Genomic DNA, 24024 nt, shown 5'->3' on the forward strand with positions numbered 1-24024 from the left:
TTGCATAAAGTTAAACTTTTCTCAACTTTTGTCGCGCGACGGCTAATCGCGCCTACATTCTGTCGCCAACAGTCACGTTCGCTCGTGTCGCCGGAAGTCGCCCAGTTTCCATTGAAATGAATGAGATCGTGTCGCTCTGCTACTGCTTGTCATTGGCTGTCTGAATGGGGTGTAAGGCTATACTGGATTTTCAATGTCTGTGTCTATGGGGAAACGTACAAGTTTACAAGTTCACACACTACTATTCAGTAGTGCTGCTATTGAAATAAAGTACCTGTAAAACTGTTTTGCATGTTAATATATTATTCTAGAAAATGTACTGCCGTTTTTACAAAGGTCTAAAATCGAGGGGCACATAACTGGTGCCCTGGTGCGCATGCGCACTTAAAATCAGAAATGCGCACCAGGCACTGTTTTAAAGGGCGCTTTTGCATACCAACGTTGCTGGAATTTTGTTATATAGTAACGTAAACGATTTCTCCGTGCATCATTCTTAAGATAGTTATTACAAACGTGTTAAAATTCGTGTTTACATTAGTCAAACGTGTTGTTAGCAGCGATGCAACAGTCACTGGCCCGATTGGCCAATTTAAATATTTAAGATTTCAATATTTTGCTCACACATTGTTTGATAAGTTTTGTTTGCGAGCACCTCTAAGACGTGAGCCCGATCCGCATCTCAAGGCTTTGGACAACTTGCTAGTACAAGCAAATAGTAAAGACAGCACGCAAATGTCAATTGAGTTTGTTTTACTTGCACTTGGGTGGACATTTTAAAACAAAATTATCTCAAAATGCCTTGATTATAGTAGTTAAAGTCTTTTACACATTCAATAAATATACGCAGTTGAGAAATAAAATGCGTGTGTAACAATATATTGGATCCATGCATTTACAGTGACAGTACATTTTCCTGTATTTCTACCCAGTACCCAGCATTTTTAAAGTATAAACGTGATGCTGTTTTTAATTTTAATCAAACCACGGACAAAGAAAATCATAATTTTCTTGTCTTGATTGAATAACTTTAATAAGGATTAATCCAATTTATACAGCAAAGACTCTGCAGTATTATCTGATTCCTTTATTCAGTTTCCGTTCGTACCTAAAAAACATGAACTGCATTGTTTATTTCATTTGTATGTTTGTACTATTGTATTTATTTGTGCTATTGTTCATAATTATTTCTTTATTACTGACCATTAACAGTGGCAAGAAAAAGTGTGTTAACCTTTTGGAATTGCATGGTTTTCTAAAAAATTGTCATGTCATTTGATCTTCATCTAACTCAAGGGTAGCATTGACAAACATAATATGTCTAAAAATAACACAAAAATTCTGATCTTTCATGTATTTATTGAACACACTCATTCAACATTCAAAATGGCAGTGGAAAGAGTAAGTAAGCAGAGCTGCACATCATTGAGGAGGAATTTTAGTCCATTCTTCCTGGCAGAACCACTTTAGCTCTGTCATATTCTTTGGACGTCTCATGTGTTTGGCCCTCTTCAAGTCAATCCATAGCATCTTTTTGGCTTGAGGTATGGACTGTGACTTGGCCACTCCAAAAGGCGGATTTTGTTTTTCTGAAGCCATTCTGTTGTGGACTTGCTCTGGTGTTTTGGGTCGTTGTCCTGTTGCATCACCCACCTTCTCAGCTGATGTACAGACATTAGCACATTATCCTGGAGAATTGTCTGATAAACTTGAGAATTCATCTTATCCTCAATGGATAAAAGCTGGCAATCTTTGGCTGTCATTCTATGTTGTTTCTGTACCTAATTGATGAGTCTTCGTTGTGCTCTTGGTGTCATTTTGACTGGGCCCCCACTTCTTGGTAGAGTAGCAACAGTCCCAAAGTGTCTCCATTTGTAGATTGTTTGTAAATTTCTAAAGTCTTTGAAATATCTTTGCAACTCTTTCCAGCTTTATGTAAAGCAACAATTCTTGATCGTAGCTCCTCTAAAAGCTCTTTTTGGAGTGGCATGGCTCATGTGTTCTTCTTGTGCAAAGCAAACTCCAAACGTTTGAGAGGTCTTTATCAGTAAATGTAGTACACATCTCCAAACGCATTATCTTTACGAGACTCTAGGTGTGCTAAAACCTGACTCCAATGACCTTTTTAAGTCATTCACATACTTTTTCCAAAAGCACTATTATGTTTTTTGGTTGTTCTCAATAAAGACATGAAAGATCAGAATTTTTGTGGTATTATTTTTATACACATTATGTTTGTCAATACCCTTGAATGTGTGAAAAAACAATAACAAGGCATATTTTATTTTATGTACATCATCATCTACCATGCTTAAACCAAAGAAATATGGCAAAGAGAGTAGTCAGGATATTAGTGATGATGTCTGTGCCATAAATATTGTAAGTACCAACCAACATTTGCAGGTGCTCCTTTGAGAACCAGGACAAAAAAGTTATGTGCACCCCTGTCTATAATACCTCACTATCCACTACCGTTTTTATTCATCTCAATAGCAGTTGCGTGGCTGGCACGTGTGCACCTGATGGACACCTAGAGATCAAAAGGTTGCAGTTGTCTAATAAAACATTGATGCATTCATATCAGTGTGCGGATATTAACAATTTTATCAGTTTTCAGTGTGTTGCATCTGTATTCAGCTTGGGTTAATTCTGCACACATTTCCTATACTTTCTCAGTAGTTACGACATCTACTCTACCAGCAAGGTTATGCCAACCAGGTAAACTTTATTTTCTTCATTATGTTAGTTTTTCAGAGGTACAGTACGTGATTTCTAACCAGAATATAGTACAGTGTGGATAAGAATTACTGTACTAACGTGTATAACTACAAAAAACACATACAAATTAAAAGGATGATATATTTTCTCAGCAAAACAAAGCATGCATAGTCAAGCCAATGCCTGTCTCATTATAAATAACACTAGATCAGATTCCCATTTGTCACTGTACAATCCATTACCTTTAATATCTCATTAGGGCCCATGTCTATGCATGGGATAAAGTTGGACAGCAGCAAACATGCTTACACACTTACATTAGTCAGCTATGGCTTTTGTCCACTTTCATGCTGTTTTACAATGTGCTCCAATCATACAGTACAAGGGGATCTAACCAGGGTAAATTTAAGAGTGCACCGGACCAGAATCAATGGTCCCGCAGCCAGTCATCCCAAAGTTTCTTATATATATACTGTATATCACCTGCTCCTTTCTACTTCACTCTATTTTCAGCGTGACATCCACTAGGTAGAAAGTTCAGAGCGATACTTCCACACGTTAAATGGATATGTACAGACAGCTTGATACTCCCAGACACCATCTGCGTTATGGTCATCCATGCAATTTTGATTGATGGCTTAGTTGGAATGGAGACATTACGCCAACACGCCTAAATAAAACATGACTTGCCAAAAAATAAGATTTTGATAAGTGCTTCGTGCTGACTAATAGACAGCTATTGATTTCCCACCGTCCTTGATGGGAAGCCTTAGTTTCAGGTGAATTTCGCTGGTTCAGCAGAGAGGGTGGAGACATGATGATTGGATGTTCTGCATCACGGAGACAGCAACTCGAGCAAGATCAGACCAGCCACCAGAGATTAACCAAACCACTGAATTTACTAATAAAACAGTGCTGCAGACCAAAGTATAGCAGGTTCAAATCCAACAAGCGAGCAGTGACGAATAAAAGTGCAGTCTTGCAGTCATATGTTCCAATCTGAACGCTGCCTGCATGCGTAGCACATACTCCCCCGCAACATATGTCTTGTGTATTATTCATGAATAGCATATGTACTTTGTTTTGTGAATTCCGTACTCTTGTCTATAAGGAAGGATAGGATACACTTTAGATGCAGAACAGTGCACCCACATCTCAAGGCATAATTGAACCGGCAATGTCAGGCAGCACGGCACAATGTTGTTGGTTAGTCTTATAAGAAACTGCTTGCAATACAACCAGAAACCATAATGATAATGCACTCAGCTCCTATCATCCTGTCAGACTCGCCATTTCCTCCGGGAATCCGAAAACACAGTTACGCACCATCCATATCAGCGAGGGTTTTTAGGTGTCATAGGAGATACTTTAAAGAGCCATTTCTTGCTTTAAAAGGTAACATGACAATTCTCCAATTTACTTTTTAATGCATGTGTCAGTGCATGTAATTTAAAGTAAAAGCGTCTTAGTGTTTTCCAAAATGTAATAACTTGCTCTTCGCCTATGCTGTTTGGGCTGCTGAATGATGTTTAATATAAATAAATAGCCGAAAAGCTCAGGTCTGGCTTCATACTGGATTAAACTGGATATCCAATTCCAGGATAAAGTCAATGCCTGTATTCACTTTGAAATACTGTATGTCATCATACATAAAATTAGTTTGCAAACTATGATTTATTTTACATACAAAACTTAGCAAAATACAGTTTTGGTTAAGATGCAGATTTGTTTCTGCTCAGTCAAAAAATACAGTAAACAATAAAGTCGGTGAGAAAGATTAATTTGATTTAGTGGCTATAGCGAACAAATATGCATGGCTCTATATTTCCCTTTTGAAAGAAGCAAGGAAAATTCGATATTGTCTTGAATTAGAAACAAATAGAGAATGGGTGAGGATAACATAAAAAAGAGAAAAAAATAAGAGTGTATAATAAGATTGGCATTCAGTGGAGAAATTGTATTGATATCTCGCTCAGCAGTAAGACACTGACCTGCTTTTACAGTTCGGATGAAATTAGCTGTGACGTGTCTAAACCATAAAGAAGTGAACATTTGCAACACTCTTTCACAGTTACATAATGTTTTTATAAATGGTAATGAAAGAAATAAAAAATTGCAGACTTTAAGCTTTCACCCCTTCCATAGACAAACAGACAGACAGATATACAGACGGACAGACGTCAGATTCTCAGCACCACCGATATGGAAGAAAATGAAAAAACCTAATTACTTGAACCCTTAAAAACTGTGTTGCAATAAGATGACAAATCCCTTGTCAGTCAGGCGAACCCAGTCTGTTATCTAAAGAGAGTGACTGCTAAGAAAGTGAGCAATTACTTGAGCCAAACATGCAAAACAAAATGTGCAGCACCCTTTTCTTTGTCTGCACCCAAATGACAAAACTTTAAATGCAGGGAGCACACACAATCCTGTGATGGCCAGATAACAGTAGCAAATGACAGATCTAGACCAGAAGAGAGAAACAGCAATGAGTGCTTCTGGGTCTTAAAAACAGACCAGGATCATTTATAAAGGGAAATGTACTAGCAACCAGTAATGGTATAGTCACACCTATATAACTTAAAAGGACACTCCACTTTAAAAAAAATGATAATTTTCCAGCTCCCCTAGAGTTAAATATTTGATTTTTACCGTTTTGGAATCCATTCTGACGATCGCCGGGTCTGGCGGTACCACTTTTAGCATAGCTAAGCATAATCCATTGAATCCGATTAGACCATTAGCATCGTGCTCAAAATGACCAAAAGGTTTAAATATTTTTCTTATTTAAAACTTGACTTTTCTGTTTTTACATTGTGTACTAAGACTGACGGAAAATGAAAAGCTGTGATTTTCTAGGCAAATATGGCTAGGAACTATACTCTCATTCTGGCGTAATAATCATGAGCTGTGTCTGAAACCGTTCCCTCGTTCACTCATTCACTATTCCCTATATGGGGAATGACAGTTGAGTCCACTATATGGGGAAGAAGCAAATGAAAATGAGTGAGCGATTTCGGACACTGACGTAAATATCATGCGTCAGAGCTGTCGCAGAGATTCATCATAAACACCTGTGTGGCTTTTGATTGTGCTGCGAAATGGTAAAGTTTACTTTCTTATTGTTTTTCCACATTTGTCATGTTTATTCTATTAGTTGAGAATAAAGAGAGCAAACAACTGGTTATAATATTTATTTCTGCTGTTTATTTATTGTTTAATAAAAATGTTTATTAGATTTTAAATAAAAGATAACGCAATTATTTTTAATTTGTTTATTTTCAAAAAGCAGAAAATAACTGACAAATTATAAACCTAAATGTTTCGTGTTTACTGTCAGCAGGGACGTGCACAGACATTTTAAGGGGCAGGGGCTCAAGTGAAATAAAGGGCACCTTTCATAATTATGTATTTTTTTTCTTTATTTTTAAACAAAAATTATATATATTAAAACAATTCTGAGTTCCTTTTTTAAATTTTTTTTTTAAAAAGTTAATTAATTTTATCTTCCTCAAACTCACGCAATTGTTTAATTTTCAAAAGATGTCTACGAAATAATCAGTTCACACAGACACCATGGTCTCCTTAGTAGTCTAGGTTTATAGAGCAGCAAAGGTAGCCATTACACAATGTGCATGTTTTGAAAACATTAAATTACATATTAATTACAAATTTGTTAAAATGCTAATAACAGAGTTGTAACTGCTGAGTTAGCACTACATGCCAATAAATGCTATATCATATGCTAGCGTTTAGCTGATTAGTTGTTAGTTGTTACTCAAAATGTCTTTTTGTCTGATAAGGGCTCAAAATATAAGGTCTGTTTACTAATATGAGCTTCTGGCATGAGCCTCAGAGCAGAGCAATCAGAGCAGAGCTCAACATTATTATTCATGACCCTTTCAAATAGGGAAAAAATAGACCATTTAATTCAAATGACAAATTCTAGGGTTGTAAATAGACATGTAAAAACGTTTCTGGATAATTTTTGCACTTAATAAAGCAACATACCTTCTATGTCATTGTCAAAGAACAATTTAACATATTTTGACAACACATCCTATGGCACCTTTAATCTTAGGTTTTATATTTATTAGGGTTACACATGTCAGAAACAACAAATATAGATTAGGCCTATTTTATTTGTATTTTATATTTTACTTTTTTGTGATGTCAGTGAAAATTCAGACTGGGCAAGTAAAATACTGAACCATCAGATTTCTTCCCAATCTACTCCAGTATAACACATTATACTTATTTAACAGCCATTACAAAAAACGAAAACAAAAAAGCTTACTACTGCAGTTAGCAACTATTTTATTGTTTGTGCTTTATTATTTTATGAGCAGTCTGTTTAAACTACATACACTACACTGTTACACGTTTGCAACTCTTCAGGTTAATATGGGATTGCCATGGAAAACAATGTCCCTGAATCGTTATGTGTAACAACGTGTCCCATATTTTGTGCATAAAATTGTTAATATAAGAATGTTTTCTTCCTCACACACTTACCGGTAGCTGCCTGCATAATCATGGACATCGCGTCTCGTATTCAGGCTGAGCAGCTTTGGCGCTTGAAGCGCGAATGATGCAGCACGAGTGTAGACAAGCCAATCATAAAGCGAAATAAGTTAGAGAGGCGCGACTAAGGAAAGGTAAAGCCAATCATATTAGCGATGTGAATTTTGGAGGCGGGACTCATCTGTTAACCGTTTGTGTGCCACAAATAGCGCTATTTTTCTTTAGATAAGAGTTTAAATCTCATTTAAATGATTCCTGAATAAATTCATGTTAAATTAAATAAGCAACAAGTAAAAAACACAAGAAACAGACAGACATCAGTTGTTATATGAATAAAGATCATATATATTTAAAAAAAAAAAAACACCCCAGAAAAAAAGGGCACTTTCTCTCCAGGAATAAAAAGGGCAGGTGCTCAAGCCCCCTTTGATGTCTATGTGTGCACGTGCCTGACTGTCAGTATCCTTCAGCTGATTCAAGTTATGCATTCGTCTCCCGTTGCATCATGGGAAATATGAGTGAACGAGTGTACATCGAATGTACCCTCAAAATCAGAGTGCATTGTGGGTAAAAAGTAGTGAATGAATGTAGGGAATGAAGTTGTTCACTCAGGTTTCGGACGCCACTACAAAATGGCCGACACCCGATATAGTGCACTATATAGTGGATAGGGAGCGGCTTCAGACACAGCTAAGGACTTTGCTGCCATACCATTGCTGCAGCAGGTGCAATGATATTACGCAGCGCCCGAAAAGAGTCCCTTTGTTAACTTTTAATAGCAGGGGACTATTTTCAGGCACTGCGTAATATCATTAATAAAATATCGAAACTCTTTGGTCATTTTTGAGCGCGATGCTAATGGTCTAATCAGATTCACTGGATTATGCTAAGCTATGCTAAAAGTGGTACCGCCAGACCCAGAGATCAGCTGAATGGATTCCAAAACGGCAAAAATCATGTGTTTAACTTTAAGGGGTGCTGGAAAATGAGCATATTTGCAAAAAAAAGTGGAGTGTCCCTCCACCTAGAGTTCTGCCTGGATGATTTTTTCTGGTGTAAATGCATTTCATTTAAACTGTTATGTGAAATGAGCCCTGGTTTTACAGACAAGGCCAAGATTAGGCTTTAGTTAAATTAGGATGTTTTATATAAACATGCCTTAGAAAAAGAAGTTAGTGTGTATCTTGAGACACATCAATGGCACTGGCATATTTGAAGATCTGTCAGTGCAAGTTATTTTCAATTGAGAGAGCTCAAACATGTGTCTTAATCTAGGACTAGCCTTAAGCCTTGTCTGTGAAACCGGAGGTAAGGTTTAAAACCTTCAAGTACAGATGAATAGGCAGTCATTTACCCCGGATTTCCACCAACTGGGGAATGGCTGTGGATCCGCTGTGGAACGGCGGCGGAGTCAATCGGTTTCCATTCAAGTCAATGTGTGTATTTCCACTCACTGTGTTCCGAATCCGTCACAGCTCCGGCCATCCGCAGCCCTCCGGAACAAATATGCAGAGCTCCTATAGCAGGGCGGAGCCATGACTATATCGTGTGATCACACCTGAATTCGCGAGATCTCGTGTCGTGACCTGGGCTGGTTTGTAAAAACATCATAATTCAACATCATAATGGGCGAAGACAGAATTAGATATCGCGTGATCATCATGTGAATTTGCGAGACCTCATGGGTCCTCGTCACTTCAGCATGCAGCCGCTCTGCAACAAATACGGAACTGGTGGGTATTGGCGGAGTGCGGAGCCATAACGCATCAGAGCCGATCTGCAGCCTCGCAGCTTCGCAGTTGGTGGAAATCCGGGGTTACTGCTGCACGGGATGCATCAGGGAACTTAAGTTTATATTTGGTGGTCAAATATATTTTGGACAACCTCAATATATGCTTTATAGCAGTTGTGCCCAATCCTGCTCCTGGTTATCGACTCTCCTGCAGAGTTCAGAGCCGTTTCTCAATATGCGTTCTTGTCTGTACTTGCGTTCTTGTAGACTTGTGAAACGTCATCAGTCGCGTCCCAAGTACTGTTCCAATTCAAAGTTTGCATCAAGCCCAAGTTCACATAAAATCCCTGGATGTGTTCTTGATCCGCCCATTTTATAGAGGATGCATCAGAGGAGACTTGTGTGGACTTATGACAGCAAAGTTTCCCAGAATGCATTTCGCGTCAGGAGTTTGTTCTTCCGAGTCTGAACTTGCAAGTTCGAACTACGAAGGACACAAGTTCGAGTTTGGCGTACTTGGTATTGAGAAACGTCTCAGGTCCAACTCCAATCAAACATACCTGCAATTAAATTTCAAGTGATCCTGAAGACATTGCAAAGTTAGTTGCTTCAGGTGTATTTGATTTGGGTTGGAGATGAACTTTGCAGGACAGTCGATTGTCAGAAGTAAGATTGGCACCCCTGCCTAAAATGATTCAATTAGAAAACGCTTTTGACTACTGTATGTAGTGCTATTTATGTGTGATCGGACTGGCCCTAAATGGATGTAAATACTATAGTGTGAAAGGAGTCTCAAGATTCAATATACTACAGGCATCAAATGTAATTATTCATAAAGAACAACTATCATTAAAAACTGCATATATTTTCAGAAAGTAAAAAAAACTTTGCAGAACATTTTTAAAGCAACAAACAGTAAATCCATCCAAAAATCCAGTTATGTTTATAAATACCGGCCTCTTTCAACAAAGAAATGGTAATCAATAAAGCAAGCAGTTACTGAACATCAGGACATCTCTATGGAGGTGTACAGATAGAGTTAGAGGGGGAATAAAATGCTGTTTAGATGCATAAATAACAAACAATCCCTATGGCAAGGTTTAGGTGCCCAAGGCATACGGGCTGATCTTTGCTGTCTACCCAGCTATGTAACAAGAGATTAGGGAGAGGTTATTCAGAGGATTGACTGCCTTAGATTGGCAAAAAACAAAGATAAAACTTAAATGTCTCTGATGTATTAAATATCTGAATTATGTAGGAACAGCACTGTGCTAAAACCTTAACCCATAGTAAACAAAAAATAGATATAAAGATAAAATATGTTTTTTCTTTATGAAAGATCTTTTCTTAATCTTTGAATTAAACAAATTGCTTCAGATGAAACTCTCTGCCAAATGTATGAATGTAACTGGTTAATTGTCCTAATTGAAACTATAAACTATGACTAACTTCATTGCAGTATGCATCCTCATAGGAATCTGCATCTACAGTAGGTGTTTGGCAAATGACATTCATCACATCAGATACATATGTTGCTATATTAGCACTATTGCCTCCCAGTGGAGCGGTGCTAAAGTAGATTGATGCAATGAAGGCCTTCTTAAAGTGATTCATGTTTAACCCTGCTGCACTACTCAATATATGCACGCAGTTGACTGAGCGTCCGGTGTTGTTTGCTGGCCACTGCACAGCACCAGACACGTCACATGTCAATCAAACACTCAGGGTGATGAAAACAGGTCACTTGCATATCAATTTTGTATGCTCCCACCTTTCAGGGGTGTAACTATTTGTCTACGCCTCTTAGCATGTAATTTGTTGGACCCCTGTTGGCCTAAAGTAATTTGATCTTTACCTTCTCACATCCGCACCCGTAAATCATCCCACTCTGGGATTCTCGACCTCCATCAGTCCGAGACATTTTGGTTATGTTCGAAAAATCCCCTCACCCCCATCCACTTGTTTAGTGCAATTAAGGTGTTTAGGAGTTAAGCGATGGCAAATTACGCTTTTGAGATTAACAATTCATTTTACTAGTTTACTATATAGGCAATCTCATTACTAGTGACCCCATTGCTTCTTGCCATTTATAGTCTCAGTATTTAAGACACAGTGTCAAGATTAAAGTAAAGAGACCTCTGTTGCTTTACCTCTTTTCTCTCCAGCCATTTTGAACCATTTTTTTTACAAAATGCCATCTCAGACACATTTCATACACGCTGTTATATCCAAGTTAGATGTGAATTCAGTCATAATGCTATCAAAAGTGCTGAATCCTGTTTCCTGCCTATGTTTTCGATGATTTTTAGTGCATTCAGTAAGCGACATAGTGTGGGATCATCCAGGTCATGTTGCAGCCTACATTTAACTTAATATTTTAAGCACACAAAAAGCTGCACTTTACATGCCTATCCTACAGCTATAAAAAGAATGCTAAAAATATATTTAAAAAACAACCTATTCAAACCCACTGAAGTTAAGAGCAGTAAAGAACAAAGTATCCGAATCCAAAATAGGCATCAGCAACAATAAAGCCATCAGGACCCTTATCTTCAAAATTGCTTAAAAAAACCTAAAATTTTTTAGCCATAGCTAAACAGTCCCAGCTTTCCATCTGATGCTGGGAACTGGACTGTCAGCTGACTGTTTAATTAAGGGTTTTGCTGTGACCCCATGCATAGTGGCAACAAGGGCCAGGAAGGAACCCAGACAAGAGGGCAAGAGAGAGGTCCATCGATCTTCTCTACTAGGCAGGAATAACCTTCTCTCAGCAGTCCCCGTACCCCTCGGCCAGCCCCAGTGAGCGTGTCAGAGAGGGAGGCAAACGCCTATACTTCACTCCTCTTGTGTGAAGTGTCACAGCTTAATAAAGCCTACGCATGTATAGGGCTGGATCGGAGCAGCGGGGAGGCTCTTTACATCACGAAGAAAGGTCTTTTCTAATTGGTTAACAGCCATAAGGTAATAATTTACATAAAGTACCAACTTATATGCCTCATCGTTCTGAATGTGCCTAAGGATTAAATGAACTGATTTCTGTTCTAATACTAATTCATTACATTTGACAGAAGCTTTTATGCAAAGTGACTTGCATTACATTGAAGCTATAGTGAGCTAGACTGCTAGAGCACCACGGGTCCAATTAGCAGCTAGCTATTGAAAAAAATTAGATAAAATTGACCATTTAGGATTAATATTTATTGTCCATTGGCAAATAATGTTTCTACCTGCACTGAAAACTGAAATGTATGAAAGAAAAAAATATGCAAATGGTCATTCAATGTCTATTGTACAGCAAAGTCTAAACAAATGAGATTTCACTGTGGTGTGCAATGCTTGTAAAAAAAGAAACCAAACAACAAAAAACCACAGTTTTTCAATCTTTTACTATGTTCTTACCTCAACTTAGATGAATTAATACATACTTATCTTTTTTTCAATGTGTGCAATTAATCTTTGTACAGTGCGTAGTGAATGTGTTAGCATTTAGCCTAGCCCCATTCGTTCCTATGGCTCCAAACAGGGATGGATTTAGAAGCCACCAAACACTTTCATGTTTTCCATATTTAAAGACTGTTACATGAGTTGTTACACGAGTAAGTATGGTGGCACAAAATAAAACTTTAGTTTGGAGCTATAGGAATGAATGGGGCTAGGCTAAATGCTAAAACATTCAAGAAGCGCTGTACAAAGATTAAAAGTGCACGCATTTAAAAAAGATAGGTATGTATTAATTCATCTAAGTTGAGGTAAGAACATTGTAAAATATTGAAAAACGGTGGTGTTTACTAGGTAACTGACCATTACATTCGCAAGTCATAAGCATATTAAACAATTTACTAATAACTAAGAATAACAGCCCACTTTATAATTGTTAATATTCTGAAACAAGACAGTCTTGATGACGTTTGCAGCCTAGAAATGCAACCTCCGCATTAAGACACGGCCATTGCGTTAGAGTCTAAAGTACTGAAGTACTGAGTACATAAGAAAGCATCAAGACCAAAAAATAAATAAAGAAAAACAATTAGAAGGCAAGTGTACCACTTTTGTGCCAATAATGTCACCAAAATAAACCCTTTAAATAATTTAAAGCCGTTGCTCACCCAGGTGAAAAAGAAGTACACGTCCATAGTTTTATGAAATATTTTAAATGTATATTTAAAAACACCATGAATATGAACTAAAATTAGCTAGAAATGTATTTAAAAATGTTTTTAGGTGCAACTTGTAGTAAACTTTGAATAAAAGTTGGGTTCAAGTTTAATATATGTGTTAACTAAATACATTTTGTATATAGAGAAAGCGCATTTTAGTTCATATTCATGGTGTCTCAAAATAGGTGTCTCTACAGTAAGTACACATAGATAATCTTAAGAAGTACTACACTTTTTTTTAATATGAAGTACAAAATTAGTGGGTGAAAATATAGCACTGTAAGTAAATTATGGAAATGTACTACTTTTCACCTGGGCAGAGAAACAGATCCGCTAATAAAGTAGTTAGCACCTATACAAGTGTAAATAGGAAAGACTGTGAATGTAGATGCTAAGAGGAGGCACCGGGCCATAGATATAGCACTATGGTGCTCGCCAAACAAGGTTTGCAATGGATTGCAACATTTCTATCTTCTCTATCTGGTCCAAGCTCTGTGCGCATTATGTGCTAAATAATTGAATCAATCTGTGATTTGGTTCTGTCCCATTGAGCAAGTGCTGAGATGTTTCATGACTAGTGGTACTCCTGGGTCTCTCCTCTCTCTCTCTCTCTCTCTCTTACTCACCAAACACCTACCCAGTGCCAACAGCACTACAACAAGCATGCTCACTGCCTAGCGGTGGGCATTGAAAGAAGTATTATTAGGACTCCCTGGTGAAGACTGATGCGGTCTGCATGTCCAAGAAAACAAAACCATGTTTGGACACTCACCACTGAGAGGATCCTTCCGTGCCGGTTATTTCCAGAACGTCATAGTCCTCTTCTAGCTGAAAGTCAGAGAAGACCAAGGCGATGGTGTCACCCGGCTCAGCCAGCACGGTCCAGGTGCAGTCAGCGTTGTTGTTGTACTCCTGTGGGTAGTTTGGACTGTTGATGACGCCGCTTTGACCTCGTAATGTGCCACCACAGCCATCATCCGCTGTAAAAAGGACACACACAAATATATATGACACTAAATCAGATTCTTTATGGAAACACACTGGGTGGCCAAATATATGTTTCCCACATCTTTGAATTAACCGGTTTGGCTATTTCAACACACCACAGGTGAAAATTCCAACAGTAATATCATTTTTTAAAGCTCACATAACACACACTGTTTCTGCTTATCTCATATTAATCTCAGTACCTAAAGTAGCATTTTATTCTTTATATATCCAAAGAGTCTTTCGTTTTATCAGATTTATAAAACACAGATCAGCTGTACCGATTATTTCTGAATAAAGCCGAGCTCCTGGAGGCGTACCTCGGGCGGAGCGAGTCATTTTAACCAAAATCCAGCATTAAACAAACTCACGCACAACTCCGTTGCTAACCCGGATAAACAAACTATCCATTGTTTCCATAAAGCTGGGTTCTTTGGGAAGCTGAAAAAGCAAATTTCCCTTACATACAACAAACCACTTCTGTGGTGACGTTTATTTTGTGCCAGCACTTCTTGGTGTGTGTGCGTGAGTGCGCTATTCCAGTTAAAGTGCCCATATAAGGACTTCCACTGTACTTCCTGCACTGAAATTGCCCATAAAAGAAATAAACCAAATGGTTACATACTGTATAAACAGTGTTGGGGAAAGTTACTTTTTTAAAGTAATGCATTACAATATTAAGTTACTCCCCAAAAAAGTAACTAATTGCGTTACTTAGTTACTTTTCATGGAAAGTAATGCTTACATTACTTTTAAGTTACTGTTTCTTACTTTGCAGGTGTTTTTTATGACTGAGAAGTTCTGCATTCAGAAATTGCATATTTCCATCGCAAAAATGTTGAGTTCTGGCCTGCCATCTCCATTTCTGACTAAAACTGTTCACGCATAGAATGTAAATTTCTACATTAATACGTTCAGTTTAATGAAGTACATTGTTTTTTTTACATCTAATTAATTAAACAAAAAAGTAACTCGAATATTAATGTGTACATTTATAAAGTAATGCGTTACTTTACTCGTTACTTCTGAAAAGTAATATTATTACGTAATGCATGTTACTTGTAATGCGTTACCCCCAACACTGCATACGAATCTCTCATGTTTGAAAAGAAAACTTTCCAAAACGTATATGAACCCTGCGTTTTTGACACTTGGCCTATGTTTAGCATGAGAAATCCAACTTTTTAACAGTGTTAATAAGTCAGAATGCATGAAATAGTTGTAGAATCCTCGTTTAATAATGGGCTATGCATTTTGACCATGCCCTTTGCACAAAGCAACATTCATAGAAAATGGTTTACTGAGCCTGGTGTGGATAAACATGTGGGCAGCATGATGCTATTGGACCCCGTGAATACAGAATGTCAACTTGATCCCATAATTGAACTGACCTCACCGTTCGATTTGTGTCTGTGAAGTAAAACCTTAAAAATCTGAAGGCGTATGTTGAAATGTTTGAAATGACTTCTGTAGACAAAATATAAATGTGCCAATATATTAATTTATTTCATTAGAAAACCAATCTTTACGCATGTTCATAGAAGTGTGGCGCTGAGATGCAGAGGAGGCATGCAATATAACATCGGAGGAAGAAATTGCCGGAATTGGATTCAATAGGACATCATGACACACAACGGGGGTCTCGAGGTTCCCGGCAACTGTTGCAGGCCTGTGATGCAGCACAGTGTAATTAATTAAGATGAATTTAAAATTTTGTTAATTATTTGTGCTCACATGATCCTCTCCTTGAAAAATGTAACAAACAAGCACTTAAAGGCTGCTGGAGTAATTGAGCCCCCTGGCTCTACAAAAACAATCCTTAGTGAATCAAATGCAATCTCTCTCTCTCTCTCTCTCTCTCTCTCTCTCTCTCTCCCGCCTTGATGCTCAGTCTTACAGCCTGACAGCGAGTCCGTGAGGTGAGGAAAAAGAGGGAAACCATCTGAGGTTGAAGGCAAAGTAACAGACCTGCTGATTCCCCCACCCCTGTCTCGCTCTGCGTCCCTCCCCTGAGAAAAGCAAGAAATCTAAACTTTCTGACATGGGGAAAGTTGAGTCTGACCTCCTTTTCAAAAAGTCATTTTCTTGTCACCACCTTAAGATACAGTGTCTCTAGCATGACGTGAAAATTAGGAAAAATGCAAGGACAACCAGACTTCACTTAAACAATGTTTTGTAGCTGTACCTATATATTGCATTGACATACAGTACAGAGAACAGACGGTATACGATGTGAAGTGCAATGTAGGTCTAGTCCTTGAGCCCTGTTTACACCATGTAATAAAATGTGTCTCAAATTTGGATCTGCATGCAGCTGTATTTAGCTGTGCACTTGTTATCAAATCGCTCAAAATGGATGTTAACACCAGATGTAAGCTCTGGTGTCTACTAGTCAAGCTTTGATCACCTCAAACTCAATATGCATTTCTGTCAAGATCCCCTAGACAGAGGCGCGCACACCCATATGCATAAGAAAGCCGAACAGGTCTTTCATCAAACGTATAAATGTGACATGCAAATGCCTCCCCGCGCTCTGGTTTGATAGCAAACGAAGTATTCTGAATTATGGGTGCATGCCAAGTAGATGTGTTGCCTTCCAGGCAAGTGAAGGAGCAAAGAATCTCAGTGTGAGCGAGCGAGTGACTCATAATGATAACTAGGAATGTCTCTGGGGTAAAAGAAGGGTTGAGGGGAGACAGAAGGAGTGATGGGAGATTTGTTTAGGGGACGTCTGGGTTTGTGTTAGCGTATGTGTGTTTAAGAGTGGAAGAAGAAACAATATGAAATAAAAAGTGAGTCATCATACCAGCCTAGCAGGCGAAATTCTCTCTCCAACCAAATAAACAATCTGGATGTCAGTGTGAACGCAGAGTATATGCCTCACGTAGGTGAAAGAGCTGCCCTGTCACTGCCGGGTGATGAGTTCCTGTCTGACAGACCAGCGTGGGATTCATTAGCGGTGACTGGCTAATCGCATGATTTCTTTTTCGCGAGAGGAGAACGGAGCGAAGGACCCGGGCCCTGTCAGTCCTCGGTGGGATCTGTCACTCTTGCAATTCCCCGGAGAGACACAGAGCATATGTGAGGAAAAATTTCTGAGAGCTCTGGAACAGAGGGACGGTGAGGAAAAAAGCGCAGCGGGTGGAGGGAGAAGCGGTCATTGGTATTCCAGGCGGGAGTTTCCTTCACACTTTAGAACACGCTGATCACTGGTCTCGTCTGTGCCTCACAGTTTGCCTGTTTGATCTTACAGAGACTTTGTGACTTTATATCTGACGTGCTGATACCTAAACAACTTTTATTGAAAATAAAATGTATTTGAACTAGTAGATAATTACATGCAAATAGTATTTGAAATCATAAATAAATACATGTTAGCACCAGATAATCTGTTGATTCGAGACATTTAATAATCACATTTTGGACCTCCTGATCTGCTCACAAACAACCCACCCCAATTATATCAAACATGTATATGTATATGTATATGTATATTTATATGTATATTTATATGTATATAGATAGATTAAAATATTGTTTACTTTACAGATAATAAAAGTGTAGCGCATCTACTAATAATTATACATAAATAAATCCGTTTTTTACCAGTGCAAATTATTTTCGACACAATCAGTGGCGGCCGGTGACTTCTTTTTTCGAGGGCGCACGATGTGCAGCTCGTCACAACATGTAGGCTGCTATGTAGCCCGTCACATGTGTGGCTTGTAATTTAAAAATATGTGTTCGGTGCGTCATGTAAACTTGTGCATCACTTGTGATGTCAAAATACAACCCTGCTGCAGACGCCCTGCGTTTGCCAGATACTTGTTTAATCTCATGTGCAATCAGAATTTAGTGTTAAGTTAGTGTCTTGAGTATTTTGTGAACACGAGCGTCTCTTTTATCATGAATCCTTTCGACGCACGTGCAGCAGGCTCGTATTTTGACAAGAGGCATGATGCACATGGTTCACATGACGCAACAAACACATATTTTGAAATGACGAGCAACACACAAGACACCAAACACATATTTTGAATTTGAGCCCCTCGGAAGAGAGATCAATGGCCGCCACTAGAAACGATGTATTGCGATGCAAATGCTAATTTATATCCCATGCATATAGTTTTTAAACTAATGTTAACTTTTTATGTCTATGCCCGAGCAAAATGGGGAATCTTTCCATCCCTATTATATATAAAAATTGAAAACTTTGTAAAAGTCAGAATGATTATGATTTTAATTTCCACAGTAACAGCCAATCCGAAACACATTTACAAGGATATGAAGGGGAATAACAGAAGTTTTAAAATGGCAACCATGAAACAAGCTGCTGTATAAATCTGCTAGAAAGAAGAAATGGAGGAACGGCTTGTGAAAGTGTGGCAACAACATGACTGCCTGTACATAATGTCCGCAAAAATTTATCACAGCCATTCTGTCGAAGATAAGAGTTGAGGTGAAATCGTCTCAGCATTAAATGTACCACTAGCTGGTAAATGTAAATAACAACAATAATAATAATAATAATAATAAAAGTCACAATTCTTTTTTTTACATCCGATTCCCTGTTACTGTAATAATATATTGTAGTATGTGATACACCACAATTTTTGGATGTTGTAGTATGTGCATGTTTGAGATTTGTAAGGAGAAAAAAAGATTATCCTTATATGTGTGATGCAACCATAATTGGTTAGGATTTAAAAACTATGTGCCAGCCTTATTGACTTTGATCTGAATGTTTAATGTACAACAGTACTGAACATTAATATGGTAACAAATTAGTGATGCGATTTATGAATGTACAACCATCTAAAACCCTCACTATACCATGGTTCAGCCAAATAATTTGAATGATGCCTAATCCACCTATTTTGCATTTGACAGAATATAAGTTTAAATGAAACAGTTTTCTTAATGAGCTCCAGCAGACCTTTGAACTGACCAAGAAAGTCTTTTTTATTTCAAAGTCACTTGTTCAATTGGCTTGGACGAATAGATGGTGTGTGATGCATAAAGATCTAAGCCCCTACAAAAGATGGTCTGCCAGCGTTTCATGTCTCCTCGTACAGCGCTTCCTCGAGCTCCGCAGCTGCCATGGTAACAGCAGAGAGTCGAGTGCATCAGCATCATGAGACCAGAAAACACAGCTCTGGTGCAGAAAACGGGGAAACGAAGAGAAATAGAAAATAATTTAGGGGAATGTAGAGATCAAATCCATCTGTAACTTCCTCTCAGGACAGTCATATTGTTCAGGATGCCATAGCATAGGATGGCATGCCGGCAGCCCGCCATTTTGACATTTTGAAATTCAGAAGACTGAATGTATCCCGCTGTGACTTACAAAGAGCTGGTCAAGAAGAGAGTGTGGATCCAGACAGCTTGAACAGTAACAGAGATATATGAGAATCTCATGGGCCGGGGATTTAAATATATACTGTTTATATAAATGCATATGTGTTTCTTAACGCACATAAGTGGCAATTAAATGGATTTCACACATAGCAAGTGCTAATAAGGGTACCAAGAATGACAGCTTCTGTCAATTTTTTTCATTTGACACCATGCATCCCCTTTAAGGGAAATATGGTCCAATCTCCTGACACTTTAGACACCCACAATTACAGGCTAACAGTAGACTGTCTGTTGTCGGCTATAAGGGGGTCTCTGATTGGTTGTTTTCTTAACAAGTGTACAGAGCAGTTTGTTGCTGGTCACATGGTTAATTAACCTGAATAAGTGCTCATACAAACTGAATGTACTGTAAGACACAGCAAGTGGACAGGAAAGGAGGGAAAGATGAATAATTAGGGATGCTGGATAAGAGAAGTGGATATTTAAGAGTTTAAATGGTGAGTGGATATGTAATGTGCAAACACACGGTACTGCATGCTGCCAGAAACGTGCTGGTTGCCATGACAACGACAAAGCAGCTTTGATGCACCATTTCATTTTCGCATTCATGTTTAATTTATCTATTATGTATATGCCAAAACTTTTCTTTTGTAGCTTTGTAAGCGCTGCTATTTTTCATTCTTGAAAACAAATCTTATTACATTATGCCACTGTAAATGTTTTACACAAATGCTCCACTGTGTAAGCTTGGAAGAGTGAACGCAGATAAGTGCATGGTTGGATTTGTCACGCTGAACACCTCGAATAAGTAAGTGTTGGAGAGGGGAGTGCTTAAAAACAAAAAGGTATGAGAAAGAAGCAAGGAAGGACACCAGTATATGATAATGGGACTTTAACATTGGCAGGATGGGGTCTTTTTCTGGCATAACGTGCCTGAGCATGTGTGTCTTTACGTGGGCTTCCTGTCCCCCAGCCTGGGCACAGATGGTCCTGGTTCATACTGGCCTATGACACACACACACACACACACACACACACACACACACACACACACAAAGCTACTGTGCATTCCTTACGCATGTGGGTCGTTCTACAGAAAAGGTGGAATTCGGGTGAAGGAAATTGGCTTAAATTAACTTCTTTCAATATACCCAAAACTTCTTTAATAGCATTAATTAACTTGTCAAATCTATGAATCCGCAAAGCGGGGAGCTTATTCTGTTTTTAACTTTTTAATACATTTTAATAAAGAATCCATGAGTATTTATTTGTCATTGGTGTTACTGTTATTTAAACAACATTAATGTTGATACTAAATATTTTTTCTCATTACAGCTTGTGTATTTAGTTAGAGGTTGAGGAGAGGAATGATAACAGCAAGAAAAGACAGAGAAAAATTACTAGAAAGTACAGGAAAATAAATTCCTAACACCAAAACTTGGTTTAACACCAATGACACAATGTAACACCAATGACAAAATTCGAATATAAAAAGTACTCATTAGAGAAGTAACACTAATGACGGTAACACCAATGATGGTAACACCAATGGACAATTTACAGAAAAAACTAATATTTTAACAAAATGGCTGCCATTAGCTATGTGCCATTTCATTAGAGATGTAACAATCACATACTTATTAAGTATAATGTATTTTTATGTAAAGATCTTAACACTCCCAGCAATAAAAAAGAGTAACACGTGTGACATCCAAAAAATCTTATCTCAAAATTCTTAGATATATCATGATATTTTAGACAAATAAGGTAAGACATCTCACAAACCTTTTGCCTTCTTCCACTGACCTCTTGCCCCAAGAAAAACTTCAAAGAGCTGATGCATTGTTTCAAAATAAAAGTGCTTTGGGTAGGGTAACACCAATGACATAAATTTGGGGGACAAATGTTTATTTGCTATAATTCATAATAATAGTGTATTTTTTACCATTTCAGTGTTGTAGTAAATTCATACAGGGTTAAAGGTAAATGTAAATTCGATTTGTTTTATAAAAAACATGGTTTTAAATAATAAGTACACAGTTCAACCTCCATGTATGATCAAAGGGAAAGGGCAATTTTCAGGACCAGACATTTAAAAAAAAAAGTTTAAAAAAAGGAAAAAAAAGAAAAGTACATGAATAAACTCTCTCATAATGTTAAGGACAGTCTATATTTATTAAATATATATCATTATGGGATTATTGGGTCAAATTAAATTATTAAGGGGTCTGCAAAAGCAAGGGACAAGCATTTCCACCTTTTTTGTAGAATGACCCATGTGTCTAATACATTATGCATGTTATTTTCTATAAAACACTTTTCATTGTTTAAATAACTGAGATGTAATGCGTACATGTGTTGGAGGTTGTTATGAATATGCTGCTACAGCGACCGCAAACACATGCATGGTCCATGTTCAATTATGCATGTTTATGAGCCTGCTCTTTGTGTGTAACTGACATACACATGTAACGCCAAAGGTGCACTCGTACCGAGTTAATATTCGGCCTCAAACTGTCAGCATGCTCGCAGCGCATTGTGACGGAAAGCATTCGGATATCCCTCTCCCTCAGGCAACAGCAAACACGCTAGCACGTGACACTTCTGTCTCACACGAATCATCTCTATGGCTTTCACACCTCGGGCTCATCCAGGAAAGATTGAACTGTGCAGCAAGCCTGCTATTAAACGGTGGGATACCTGTCATCATTGATGAAGACACTTAGTGACCTTCTCCTAAGACTTTTTTGTGGCGGTTTATTAAGAGACCCGATCGAGCCCCACCGAACCCAAGAGACCGTGCTTACCTCGACAGTACGGCAGGGGGAAGTCCCAGGCAGCCGTCCCGGAGGAGGTGGCCAGACAGGACAGTACCGTGTGACCCTCCAGCATATAACCCTGGTTGCAGCTGTAGCGGATCTTGTCCCCGATGTTAAAAGTGGAGCCCTGCTGCATGCCATTGAGAAGTTGGCCTGGATTTCCGCAGGTGTAGCTCGGAAGGGCTGACAGGAAAAAGAAAACAGTGAAAGTGAGAAAATGATTTACTTTACATGTACACTACCGCTCAAAAGTTTTAAAACACTTGATTGAAATGTTAACTATGATCTTAAAAATCTTTTAATCTGAAGGTGTATGGTTAAATGCTTGAATTTATATTTGTAGACAAAAATATACCTGTGCCAAATAGATAAATTAGAAAAAAGATTAAATGAGAACTTTTTTGATATTCTTTAAAACTCATCCTAAAGTGAAACTTGAAAAAGCTTCTTAATAAAATGACACAAGTACTGCATTTAAGATGATAAAATATAACAGTTTTGATTCATTTTTGGATGCTTTAGTCACCAACATAATTCCCACAGTTACATTTCTGTTATGCTATAGTTTGGATGAGTTCATGTAGGTAAGAAACCAACTGAGATCTAAGCGTATCTCTGTTTAAACAAATGAGTTTTTTAATTTTCATTTAAATGGGACATACCATAAAAATTTGACTTTTTTTCATATTTAAGTGCTATAATTGGGTCCCCAGTGCTTTTATCAACCTAGAAAATGTGCATAAGATCAACCCAGTAACTTAGTTTTGGTAAACCATTCTCCACACGCGATGTGAAGGCTCCCCTGGTGATGTCAGAAGGGGATAATACCGGCCCTTAATCTGCACTATCCAACCACGGCACTGCCATTTAGTACAGAGACCAGCTCATTTGCATTTAAAAGGACACACCCAAAAACGGTACATTTTTTTGCTAACACCTACAAAGTGGCAATTTTAACATGCTATTATAAATTATCTAAATCTTCACATATGTACTCTGGGGACAAAGATTTATTTGACATTTTAAAAAAGTATTGTGAAATGTCCCCTTTAATGTATGTGATGAGTAGATGTTTCAGTGATGCATTTCTATAAAAACAACATTACATTATTACTGATCTTCATTAAAGGCGGGGTGGGTGATTTTTGAAAAACACTTTGGAAAAGGGACTCGGGCCGACTACCAAAACACACTTGTAGCGAATCAGCAATAAGGTGCATGTCTACTAACCGACATCATTGCCTGGGTTGCGTATGTGTGAAGTGGGTCTATCAAATGAAGGTCCAGATTCTATTGGTCCAGATTCTATTCACATTGGCTTTTAGAGATCATGCACCCTGCCTTTAAGTCCTTTCTTTGTATCCTCACCAAACAGTCCATTATAGGCAAGTTAGTTCACTGAGTGGCAGTCTTACCATGTGTCCAATTCAAAAACACATCAAATAATCAAAAACAATAAATAAAAACAATAAATACTGGTATCATACCCTCATAAAAATGAAGGTGCTTCACTGTCGCATAGAAAAAACATTTCTGGCTGAATGGTTATATGAAGAACCTTTAACTCTTCATCCAAAGACCATTTCTGCTTTAAAACAGGTTCTTGTAGTGACAAATGGTTCCTTGCAGGGGCGTCGCACCCGTGGGGGACACTTTTCCCGGTGAGAGGGTTCAACACCCACACTTTTTATGCAGTTTTGCAAGAACGCCTTATTAAAGTCGCTCCTCCGTT

The 24024-nt window shown here is 38.1% G+C and overlaps 1 protein-coding gene across 1 annotated transcript in view; it reads right to left on the minus strand.

Annotated features, from left to right (window-relative positions):
- Positions 1–24024, minus strand: part of csmd2 (CUB and Sushi multiple domains 2) — a 317300-nt gene that overhangs the window by 207664 nt on the left and 85612 nt on the right. The window contains exons 4-5 of the mRNA XM_055218930.2: positions 22281–22475; positions 13901–14108 (exon numbers count right to left, since the gene is read on the minus strand). Coding sequence (XP_055074905.1) covers positions 13901–14108; positions 22281–22475 — 403 coding nt within the window. The remainder of the gene's footprint in view (positions 1–13900; positions 14109–22280; positions 22476–24024) is intronic.

Source organism: Misgurnus anguillicaudatus, chromosome 20 (genome assembly GCF_027580225.2).
Source record: "Misgurnus anguillicaudatus chromosome 20, ASM2758022v2, whole genome shotgun sequence".
NCBI lineage: Eukaryota > Metazoa > Chordata > Actinopteri > Cypriniformes > Cobitidae > Misgurnus > Misgurnus anguillicaudatus.